Source organism: Nothobranchius furzeri, chromosome 7 (genome assembly GCF_043380555.1).
Source record: "Nothobranchius furzeri strain GRZ-AD chromosome 7, NfurGRZ-RIMD1, whole genome shotgun sequence".
NCBI classification, from domain to species: Eukaryota; Metazoa; Chordata; class Actinopteri; order Cyprinodontiformes; family Nothobranchiidae; genus Nothobranchius; species Nothobranchius furzeri.
The window spans coordinates 78,831,415-78,843,776 of NC_091747.1; the positions used below are offsets into that span (position 1 = coordinate 78,831,415).

The 12,362-nt window shown below is 42.8% G+C and overlaps 1 protein-coding gene across 4 annotated transcripts in view; it reads left to right on the top strand.

The window, feature by feature from the left end:
- Window positions 1-1,395: 1,395 nt before the first annotated feature.
- tbc1d1 (TBC1 (tre-2/USP6, BUB2, cdc16) domain family, member 1) overlaps window positions 1,396-12,362 on the top strand; it is an 89,383-nt gene continuing 78,416 nt past the window's right edge. For 2 of the 4 annotated variants that reach the window (XM_070553807.1, XM_070553810.1), the window contains exons 1-2: window positions 1,396-1,509; window positions 4,502-5,113. In XM_070553807.1, the coding sequence (XP_070409908.1) occupies window positions 4,541-5,113 (573 nt within the window). In that variant the 5' untranslated portion in view covers window positions 1,396-1,509; window positions 4,502-4,540. Of the gene's footprint in view, window positions 1,510-1,691; window positions 1,722-4,501; window positions 5,114-12,362 lie in introns of those variants that run through there. The other 2 variants (XM_070553809.1, XM_070553808.1) reach the window with 2 other exon arrangements.

Sequence of the window (12,362 nt, forward strand, 5' to 3'; positions counted from 1 at the left end):
GGCATCTTTCTAAAGTGTTGCACTGGACTTGATCACAGTTTTGACCTTCAGTCCTTCTCGAGATCAGACAAATGTTATATAAAATACTGATCTTATCTTCTATTTCCATCCAAAAAGGCTTCAGCCATACCCACTAATCTTCATAATTTATATAAATGCTTTAAAAACATACAAGAAACCTATACTATATGCTATTGACAATATACAAGTTTTAAGTACCAAACAAATACATATGCCCCCAAATATACTTGTTAGACGTGTAGAGAATGTTTAATTAGATCAAATTAAGCATCATGAATAACATTCCTAATCAAAACCTGCATTGAAACCTAGGATGGGTTTTATCACCATAAGTACAGAGTATTGGGCTTTAAACAGTGTCTAATACCATAAACATTACTCATCCTGAGAAGGACGGAGGGCTAAAACTTTGATCCATTAGCTGGAGGGTGCTACACCTTTCAACATTTTACAATATTGTTTTATTTATTTATTTATTTTTGCAGATAAACAATTATACTGTATACACAACCAAATATGAGTTTGGGATCAACTGCAAATGTTCATAGGATAAGGCATAAAATGTGTCTTATTAGAAAATGTAAGAAACGCCTGGTAGACCTCGGTCATTCTGGTTGACAGTTATGGATTTTACCTCGTCTGCAGACTAAGCTGGCCACTCTGGCACAGACAGAATACGGTGTATTTAAATATTTCTAAAACATTTTGGTAGAGTCTTTTGGGTTGTTATCCTGTTGCGGGGCTTAATTAGCCCTAGTTGGCAGAATCCTGAACGTAATGACCAGTCTTCTGAGATGTTCCGGGGTAATATCTCATCAGATTACTATGAACACTTGTCAGCCAGAATGCCTGATGTCTGCCAGGCTGGATTTGCTGCAAAAGTATAAAATCTAAGAAAACATTCATCATTTCCATTATATTACTGACTCAGTGTGTGCATATACTATTCATTTGGTACATTCCCTATTCAGACCTGTTCATGACCTCACTTTAGAACAGCAGTGTACACATTACACACTTTACATATGTGCCATGGGAAGGGAAACAAGATTTACGGAGAAATGTCAACCTCAAGTCTTAGAACGCCACGAGGTGGAGACATTCTGCAATGCCTTTCATACAACCACTGTTCTCTTTTGGTTCAATTGAGTCGAAACCTGCTTATTCTGCCATTAACACCACTCTGTGTCTGAGGAGTGAAATACTGTGCTTATAAGCTTTTTATTTTCAAATAAAATACGATTTTCCTTCAAAATTGCCACAACTTTGAGTGATAAAGTAAAAATTGACAACTAAGTGAGTGTAGTTACTAATTGTCACCAGGTGTGTAGATGGGCCCCCTTTCATCTTCCGGCAGCGCACGCGGGCATCATGCGCATGCCATGCAGAAGAGGGAGGTCTGACTGGCCCTGTCTGCTATATTTAACCCGAGTTAAAGACGGAGAGCTGCAAAGGTCTTGTGTAGCCTGGACAGGAGGGGACTAACAGGTAAGACAGGCGGAGATGAAATCACTGCGCAACTTCTGCGTTGCGCACTTTTCCTTTAGTAAACCGTAAGCGTTCGGCTTGTGTTGTGGGCTGTCTTTTGCTGCTCCAACCTTAAACAACAGGACATTAGCTCCTTTAATACTTCCGTTTGACCCGCGTGTCCCCGCAGACTGAATTGGACATTTTAAATATGCAAGGTCAGCGACCGGGAGGTGAGTACGGAGCCGCTTTGTTCTCGTGTCTGTCATCAGTAGATGTTATATCCAGGTTATCTCTGGAGACGTCATATCGCGTCAATATTGATGACGTCAGTTCAATTCAAGTTTATTTATATAGCGCCAAATAGCGACAAGAGTCGTCTCAAGGCACATCACATAATAAACATTCCAATTCAGGTCAGTTCATTAAGCCAATCAGAAATAATGTTTCCTATATAAGGAACCCAGCAAATTGCATCAAGTATACAGCAATCCTCATACTAAGCAAGCATGCAGTGACAGTGGAGAGGAAAACTCCATTTTAACAGGAAGAAACCACCAGAGAATCCTGGCTCAGTATAAGCAGCCATCCTCCACGACTCACTGGGGATCGAGAAAACAGAGCACACACGCACACACACACAAACACACACACACACACAATAATGTGTCTATAGTTCTATTGTGATGTCTTAGTAAATATTCTATTTGGTGAGAGATAAACTTTAACAATAAACGGGTAAACTATAGTAGCACATCCAACGTCAAGGAAAGCAAAAAGTTATTATCAGGAGAAGGAGAATGTTTAAGTGGTTAGCAGCAGTGTGCTAGACGATGGCCCCCTCCATGAGGCCACCACAGCTCAGCAGAACATCGTTGTAGCTTCTTCTGGGGAGAAAAACACTTAGAGAGAAAATAAAGTTAACAGCTGAAATAGCAGAAAATAATACAGTTAAAGAGCAGACTGTAGAAGAAAGCAGTAGAGTGTGGAAAGTGGTCAGTGTGTCCTCCAGCAGTCTAAGCCTATAGCAGCATAACTACAGAGATAACTAGATAATCTATCCTATTTAGATGGAGGCATGTTGGAGAGGGAGAGCCGTCTTTACCGACTGTACACTCCACCTCCCTGTACTCCCCCACTTGTCCAGATTTAGGCTAACATCAGATTTTAACCATAGGCCCTATCAGTTCCGTTCAAACCTTATCTAAATGAATGGGTGTTAGCTGAGCTCTTTTCTCAGCAGGCGTATTTATATTACTTATAATATATCAGTCATGTGTATTTGTCCTTGACGCTGTAAAAGGCACTCAGCTGATTTAGTGTGCTGGGAAATGGTTACACATTGTAAGTAGTAATGGCCTACAATGTATATCCCCATATATTTTGGTGTGTGTGTGTGTGTGTGTGTGTGTGTGTGTGTGTGTGTGTGTGTGTGTGTGTGTGTGTGTGTGTGTGTGTGTGTGTGTGTGTGTGTGTGTGTGTGTGTATACACTACCGGTTAAAAGTTTTAGAACGCCCCATTTTTTCAGTTATTGCAGTTTGAGTCATTCAAGTCCAATTAATAGCAAGAAATGTTGCAAAGTTAAGTGGTGAACTGCCAGAGGTTAAAAAATAGGTAAGGTTACTCAAAACTGAAAAGCAATGTACATTTCAGAATTATACAAAAAGCCTTTTTTTCAGGGAACACAGCTGTTCTGCAGCAATGGAGGTTGATCAAGCCTTGAAAGCCGGTGCTGCTAATTCCCACAGGTGTTCCAACTTCTCTGGATTACTTCCAACCCCCTCTGTCTGCATAAAAGCAGTGTTGGAATATACCGTACACTTATGAGCATCAGCTGAATGGTATTGTACTGCTGATGATGTGTTGCTACAAAAATGGCGAGGAAAAAAAGCAATTACAATGGAAGAGAGACAGACTATCGTAACACTTAAAAATGCAGGTCTTTTCTACAGAGAAATTGCAAAGAAAGGCAAAGTGTCAGTGAGTCCAGTTTCCTTCACCATCAGAGGCACTCAGAAACTGGGGCATACTCTGACAGAAAGAGGTCTGGCAGACCCAAAGCTACAACTGCATCAGAAGACAAGTTTCTGAGCGTTAACAGCTTGCGTGATAGGCGGCTCACAGGACAACCGCTTCAAGCACAGCTTCATAGTGGTCGTAGTGAGCAAGTCTCAGTTGCAACTGTGAAGAGAAGACTTCGAGCTGCAGGTGTGACAGGACGAGTTGCAGCAAGAAAGCCACTGCTAAGACGTCAGAATAAGAGGCTTGCCTGGGCCATGAAACACAGCCATTGGACTACTGAAGACTGGAAGAAGGTACGGACTGATTAATCCAGATTTAAAATCTTCGGTTCATCACGCAGGATCTTTGTACGCCGTCAAGTAGGTGAAAGGATGATTCCACAGTGTGTGGCATCAACTGTCAAACATGGAGAAGGAAGTGTGATGGTCTGGGGCTGTTTTGCTGGATCCAGGGTTGGTGACTTCTACAGAGTCCGAGGCACCCCGAACCAAAATGGCTACCACAGCATTCTCCAGCGCCTTGCAGTACCCTCTGGTATGCGCCTAGTTGGTCAGGGGTTCATCCTACAGCAAGATAATGACCCAAAACATACGTCCAAGCTACGCCAGAACTACCTCAGGAAAAAAGCACAAGATAGTAAGTTTGTAAACATGGAGTGGCCAGCACAGTCTCTAGACTTAAACCCCGTCAAGCTGGTTTGGGAAGAACTGGACAGAAGAGTGAAAGCAAAGCAACCTACAAGTGCCACACATTTATGGGAACTTCTGCAACAGATGTGGGAAGAACTTTCTGAAGAATATTTGATTTCTATTGTAGAAAGAATACTATGAGTGTGTTCAGCTGTTATATCTGCCAAAGGTGGCTACTTTGAGTCAAAAGTTTATAATACATTTTGGTCTAGAAATTGATTTATCTTTTTTTAACTCTAAGTTTTAATAATTAAAGTTAGTTTTTGCCTGATTGACCTTGAGCTGATTTTGTGTGTTACAGGTAGGTTGGGGGCATACATCTCTTCTGGTCTCAGAAACCATGGAGGGACTGGTTTTTGAAATGAAGCCAAAGAGAGGTGAAGTCCAGAGAGCTGACAAAACCAGGCGTAATCTAACCCCAAACCACCACTCCTGTCCATCCCTTTCCCATCTCACCTCTTCCCCTCAGACTGTCGAGAAATGTGCTGGTGCTCGGGAGAGAAGCTCGACCTGGAGGGGACAGAAAGATGAGGGGGAGATCAGATATAGACTGATGATGATTGGTTTTCAACCAGTTAGCCACCTGACAACCATGTCAATGCTCCCCTGGGTGGTGGCCGAAATCTGCAGGTGTGTGAAGAAGGACCAGAGTCCTGGAGGGGTGCAGATGGATCCTCTTTCATGTAACAAGACAGTTCTTCTCTATGTATCCATGTCGTCGGTGCGGTGCGTGTCCACTATGGGAGAGCAAAGTCTCTGGGACCCTCTGACACACAACGTACTGTTTGAATGTCGTCCTCACCAAGTTACCAAGCTGATCCACAACAGCCAGGAGCCCAGCATCTTTGCCTGCCTGGTGAGAGACCCACTCGGGTCTGCCTGTTATGTCTTCCAGTGCCTGGACAGCACCAAGGTAGGCATAAATGCAAAAACCTAGAATTAAATCCACTAAATTACCTTCAACATCTTGTTTATGTGCTTGCAGCATGGTAATGACACTTTTCTTTTATTATTTGAAGTATTCATTTCTCTTTGGAATAGAGTATTTTAGTGAAAATCCAGGAAAATTATGCCAAACATTTAATGTATTTGTTATTTTTAAAATCAGCACATCAACAATGGTTCAGTTTCAGAATGAATCTTTATTTGAGACTGAACAAGAAGTGTAGAACTTTCCTCCGTTATTCTTTGTGGTTTAAATGGACCCAAACGTAAGGCTCAATGAGCGAGAAGCAGCAGGTGGAAAATAAACCACTTCATTGAGCTTCAGGGGTTAAGAATAAACAATGGTAAATCTATAAATAACAGAGTAGATGAGGAACAGGTACTGAGGAAATGATGATGACATACTGAAGAAACCAACACGGCTAATGGAGACTGGGTGTGAGAGGAGAGAGTAAAACTTAAAATAACACAAAACAACCAGACGTGTGTATTTTCTTTCCTCCACAGCTTGGGGAAACAGTTTGGGTCTCCTTCTTAGACCCTGCTCTTGTTTTGTAAATCTATGATTATTATTCTTTTAAGATCTGCTCAGGGCTCCTTGAGCTCCCTTATCAGGCCATGTGTGGGTAGATGGTTGTTAAACTCTCTTCGTGTTGGCAAAGAGAGAAAGTACCAGTATGTGAATCATAACCACTAATGGTAGACCTCGGGATGAAAAGCGGCTACTGTACCAAACTAAGAAGGATCTTTATGAAAACTACCTGGGAGATGAGAGGTGTTCTTAGCCTCTTTCAACTTTTAACACCATTGACCTACATCTTGTATAATAATCTGAGGGGCCTCATTTATCAAGCTTGCTTACACACAAAACGGGGTCGGAAAACTGCGTAAGCAACTTTCCACGCAAACTTTGGGATTTATCAAAGAAAACTTGGCAGAAAAATGTGCACAACTTTAAGTTGACTAAGGACCTGGCTTACACACATGTTGGACATGGAGAGCACCTGCAGTGCTGCTGCTGAGAAGATACAGTTATGAAATCCTGCAGCATTATGACTTGTACTGCTTCATTTTCAGGGGTGTGTCCAGGGGGTGGCCTGGGGTAGCACATGCCAACATTGGAATCTGATTGGCCACCCTACTGAATTTCCTTTAAATAGACTTATCCACGAAAAGCTTGGGGTAAAAAAGAAAAAGCATAACCATTGGTGCCACCCACGCACAACGAAGTGCACTACCTGGGCCGCCCCATTTTAAAAGATCTGGCCACGCCACTGTTCGTTTTCACACAGAACAAGACCCCCCACATGCGCACACACACACGCAGAATACGGGCAGGGGGACAGATTGAGACAGAATATCATACGTGTGTGTGTGTGTGTGTGTGTGTGTGTGTGTGTGTGTGTGTGTGTGTGTGTGTGTGTCCTGTCACTGTGACCTGATTAATCATGTGCCCTGGCTACTTGGACAAGGGAGATCTTCGTTTGTCTGACAGGTTAGCGCGCGTGACTTTCACCTTGGAGTCCACAGATCGAATCCCGATTGGACCTTTTTTTTTATATATCAGCCACAGATCTACATTTACATGCAGCCAATATTTGGGTTATGATCAGGTTAAGGTCGGTATTCGGGTTTCTGAGTTGATCAGAATAACCCGTTGTAGTGATCTGTAGTTTGTATATTTATACACTGTAATTAGATCTAAATATTATAATCAGAAGTGGTTGTTTTTATCATCAGGAGTTTACTTAAACACTCTGTATTGACTGAGAGACATGAAAAGAGAGTTGGGATCGTTTAAGAATCTTTAATTTCTATAATTATAAATTCTTACAATCTACCAGGACTAACTCTGTGATGTATGCATATGGATCTGAATGTTATCGTGTTGGTGTGTGTGTGTGTGTGTTCAGGATCTCTAGGCTGGCGTAGCGAATCTGGTTGTTATGACTAGGCTACCACGAGGCTTCAGAAACTGATGACATGAGCAGCCATTTTGCCGTAACCACGTACCGTATGGAGCCTCCCGTGTTAGATCAGGAAATGCCAGGTCCTCGGACCTTCAGATGTGCTGGAGCTGGTGAAACAGTGGTCGCAGCACTACAAAGCCCGTCTGAGGGTCGACTCCCAGTAGTAGCGGCAGGCGTCAGCGAGTTCAGCTCTTATTTTGAAGGGACGTCGTCTTGTTGTTCAAACGACGGAAATCTCCAGCTTGACAGTTCTCAGCTTAAAGTAGGAAAGTGCATCTGGCCAGGCTGCACCTTTCTTAATGATGACAATGGAACTCCTTAGGACCTCCAACTGAACAGAACTGAGGTTAAAATGGAACGGAGTTTAAAATGGCATTGCCTTGTTTTATATCCCCTAGTTTTTTATAAATCTTAGTAAACCGGATTGGACAACTTCATTAAACAACCCAGATTCTCTCTACGACAGACGAAAGTTCTGACTGGTTGAGAACAATGTGTCATGCGTTTCCATGTCAATGTAGATCAGTCTGTCTGGTGCAGTCCTGTTTATTCATTAAACACATAACTCATGACATCTTTATTTCACAGATCATTCGCCTGATTATTAATGATCAACATATGCTTTGATTAGCTTTATCACGAATAAAGTACTTTGATTAATTAATGGAAAGCGTTCTTCTTCTCTTCTTCTGTCTCTTCTCCTGGAATGTAAACATACTGAAACCAGCATCCGACCTTGGCGATTCATGCACATTGTTACTGTGTGAAGGGGCAGCTGTTAAGGGCAGACAATAGGATCTTAATAACGCTACACCATTAACAAGCATAAATAGAAAGAGTTACCTCTAACTTGCTTAACCCGATGTAAATGCGGACGTTGGGGTAGCGTCAAGACGTATGGACTACGTCCTGACGCAATATGTGTCATTTCCGGTTCTTCTTGTTCCGGTATCTGTGAAAACAACAACATGTTTCCCAGTTCGGAAGAGAGTGACCGTGTTTGTTTGCGCTTTATGGGCCATTCCCATCTGTACCTGGTCAGCCCGGCCCGGATAGCATAGCTTGCTTACATATCTTGTGGGCCATTCCCATCTGTACCGGGTCGGCCCGGGCCGGGTAGCCCCAGTCGGCCCCAGCCTGGCCCGGTTGATTCCACACATCCTTGCCTTAAGCCCATGTGGGCTGATTCTACCCACCAATCAGAGGCTTGCTCTAATGGAAGGTGTGAATGGGCTGATTCTACCCACCAATCAGAGGCTTGCTCTAATGGAAGGTGTGAATTTGCTGTCAGCAGTGGGCGTATTGGCCCTGGTCGGCCTGAAGCAGTACCCCTTGGGAAGAGGGCCGAGAATGAGCCTTGGTTGGCCCGGGAAAATTCCAGGCCACCCAGATATGTAAACAACCTACGCTACCCGGCCCGGGCCGACCCGGTACAGGTGGGAATGGGGCTTTGGTGGCCTGCCTTTTTTTCAGGGTGCAACAAGACTGTTTTTCAGCCGTCTTTTTGAGGTGGTCTGCGTCAAGCTGACCAGGGCCAACACACCCACTGCTGACAGCAAATTCACACCTTCCGTTAGAGCAAGCCTCTACTGGTGGGTAGAATCAGCCCACATGCTCAATTCATTATCATGCTGATTACCTAGAAGCTGAAAATGTCTCTGACTGCATTCCTTGCATACCTAATGTGTGGAATCAACCGGGCCAGGCTGGGGCCGACCAGGTACAGATGGGAATGGCCCATTTCCTCGTCACTCCAAAAGTGTGGTGCTGTGCCGCGACTCGCCATGTTGCTCCCAACTTGTTGTTTACTTCCGGTGTTCTGGCGCATACAAGACGTCTCGCTACTCAAAAGACCAAGATTCCTTGCGAACAGAGCATGCGCAGAACACACGCTTTGATGGGGATATCCCGATATGCGTTTACACGACCAAACATTCGGGTTAGAAAAGGGTTACCCCAGGTGTAGTAACCGGGTTTTTGAGCATATCCGGGTTTTTTGCTGTGTTTACATGGACCTGCGGAACCGGATTATTGTGAATATTCGGGTTTTAAAAGGGTTACTGGCTGCATGTAAACGCATGGCTTCAGCAACACTGTGCCAGTCCATGGATTCTCTCATTTGTTTTGTAAAAGCACTTCCTTTCATTTCCTTTCATTTCTGCACCTCACCCACAGGTACCTCAACTTCTGCTTGTGAAATTGCACATCCTTGATCTACGGTCGCCATGTCATTGGCGGAGCGCTGCAACAGCTGGCTTATGTATACGCATGAGATCCACAAGGCACTTTGCATTGATTATTTATGGCAGTAAGTGGGCGTGGTGAGGGCGGGATGTGACTAAAATGCAGCTGAGAACCTTTCTAGATAGTTTCTGATTCATGAAGCGGAGATTGCGTGCAGCTGTGCGTACTCCATGTTTGATAGATCACAAACCTACTTGGCGTAAGTACATTTTTTTTGCCGAGCTTGAGTAAGGTTTTAGTAAGGAATCTATATGCAATGTTTGGTAAATGAGACCCCAGGTCTTTAAATGTCTGAAAATTGACATGAATGACTTGCTGATCATGAGCTCTAGAAAACTCTTCCCCCCTTGGGCAGAACAGATATTAAAATTAAGTTCATTGTAATGACTGTGTGTGAGTCATAAACACGTCTACACAACCTCAGGCTATAAATGATGAGATGGTGTGAAAGAGGTTTTACGGGTCAGATGAAGATGAGAATACAGGACAGGGTTCAGTACAGCAGAATCTTCTCTATATTTATATAGATGACCTAAAGCTGGCTGAGCAATAAGACGGTATCAGAATTTAACACAACATCCTGAGACAAACCGGTTCTGGCACCACTGCATCCCATCCATGATTTTATTCTAGCATTTGACACAGTTCAAAGTGTTTATATTAAAACACCCTGCTGACATTTAATCCTCCACCTGACATTTCCAAGAGTCCTCCTGTGAGCAGCAGAGGTGCTGCTGGTGTCTGAGCTGGGTCAGAGACATGCAAGATCATCCCTACATCCCAAAGACAATGACGAGTATTAGCCTTCTGATTTTGTTTGGTTCCAGATCCAAGTGTCGTTTTGACCTTAACCTCATTGCTTTTCTTGTTTCTCACATGACGTGGTGATGGATTCGGATAACAAAATACCTGCACGTTTTAAAAATACTCTCGGCCTCCATGTGCTGTGGAGTGTACTGTAAATATAACTGAGCACGTACCGATGCAGACATGAACACATGCAAATAATCTGTACTTCAGTATGTCTGTGGGGTTTCTTGGCTGAGAGAACATTAGTGAGGTTCATATCATCCAGGCAGGATATGAAACCATGTTACCATGGAGACCACTTCCTGTTGCAATGTGTTTTGTTGTGGAGTTGTTATGCATGCGTTTGTTATTACAGCTGTAGCTTCGGCCCTGTTGAAAATGTCATTATGTCAGGCATGACCACCTGTTGTGACACACACACGCACACACACACACACACACACACACACACCATTTGAGACTACAGTAAATTCAGGCCACACCCAGATAACTAAACAAACAGGTGATGAATCCTAAACTCACTGAAGAGGAGCGATCAGTATTTAGGACAACAATAAAGAGGGGTCACAAGAGAAGCTGCATGTTGAGCACAGAAAACTTCAGTCAATTGGAAGGAGAAAATGGGAAGAAGCATGGTTTTTACATGCGTATAACAAGCTGTTCAACTAGAGTGTGAGAGTTTTCAGTCATACAGGGGAATCCCAATAGGTTCAGAAATTGGTGTGTTGACATAACTTTCTGTGAAGGTGACCCTAAAGTAACGCTGTAAACTATTTGTCACAAATACACATTTAGCACTCATGTTACACACCAAGGAAAACGTGTCGCGTATGTCTTTTAACTCATTCACTGCCACTGACGACTAAAGTCGTCATTTGCATGTTTTTACTGTGTGGGTGTTGGAACGAGCCCTCGCACCCTGAGAACAAACATCTCAGCTCTAAAGCAGATCTTCATCTGCATACGTCACGTGATCAGGAAGCAGAAAATCCATGTGTTAGAGATCGTTTTGGGCCGCTGCTGTAAAAAAGTGAGGCACGAACCGGAAAAGCTTCTGCCGATCACAATTCAACAACGGATTATGAAAGAACGGATAACGCTCGAAACGCGCAGATTCTTCCTGATGTAAGAGGTGAGTCTTCGCTTAGTTTTGGTTGTTTTGGCGTTGACATCATCCTAGCGCACAACGTTCTGTGACTTAAAAAAACAGTAAAAACTGAGAAACACTGGCAGCGAATGAGTTAAAATATTGTTTGCCACGTGTAACTAGAGTACAAGTTGTTACATTTTATAGTCACATCAATAAAGTATTTTCATTTACACATGTATCATCTTACCAGTTGTTTAAGGCTATTTTTACATTTAAAAAACAGGATAGCATGTTAATTACATGGGTCTAGGGCTGCACAATGTTAGGAAAACCTGCGATATGCGATAACAGTGATTAATATTGCGATGATATTACTCGCGATAAATAAAAACTTAACTCAAACAAAAATAATCAAAAAAGGAAAAAAAAATGTCTAAAGCATAAAAATGAGAAAAGCAAAAGATATGAGGAAAGGGAAGAAGAAAAGGAATTGGTGGATCTTGGGAAAAGCAGAATCAGCAGAAAGAGCAGAACAAAGCTAACTCAGGTGTTTGCCAACCATCAAAATGAAGTGCTGTCCGCCTCGGGGGCGGGCATTTAACCTATGAGAACCCACCCGATTGGCCTAATGGGTGAAGAGCTCTATTAGAGTGGTAAAAAAATCATGCTTCCATTTGATTGAATACATTATGTGTAGCAAATATTTGAGCTGACCATTCATTGCAATATTTATCTGTTCTTTGCGATATGCATATTGTGCATGCTGATATGGCGATAACGATATATTTGCGATATAAATGTGCAGCCCTACATGGGTCCAACCCAGACAAAAACTGTTATACAGTGCTCGCCTTAAATGATTATAGCCCTTTTTAAAAGTACAAATTTAATAAGTAGCTCAGTGAACAAAAGAACAATATCCAGAAATTTCACAAGTCTGGGTTTTATTAAACACTTTGTTTAACTCTATAACAGGAAATTAAGGTTAAGGTTAATAATATAATTCAATTCAATTTTATTTATATAGGCTGCGCAGTGGTTAGAGCTGTTTCCTTGAAGCAAGAAGTTTCTGGGTTCGCTTCCCAGCCTGGGATCTTTCCGCA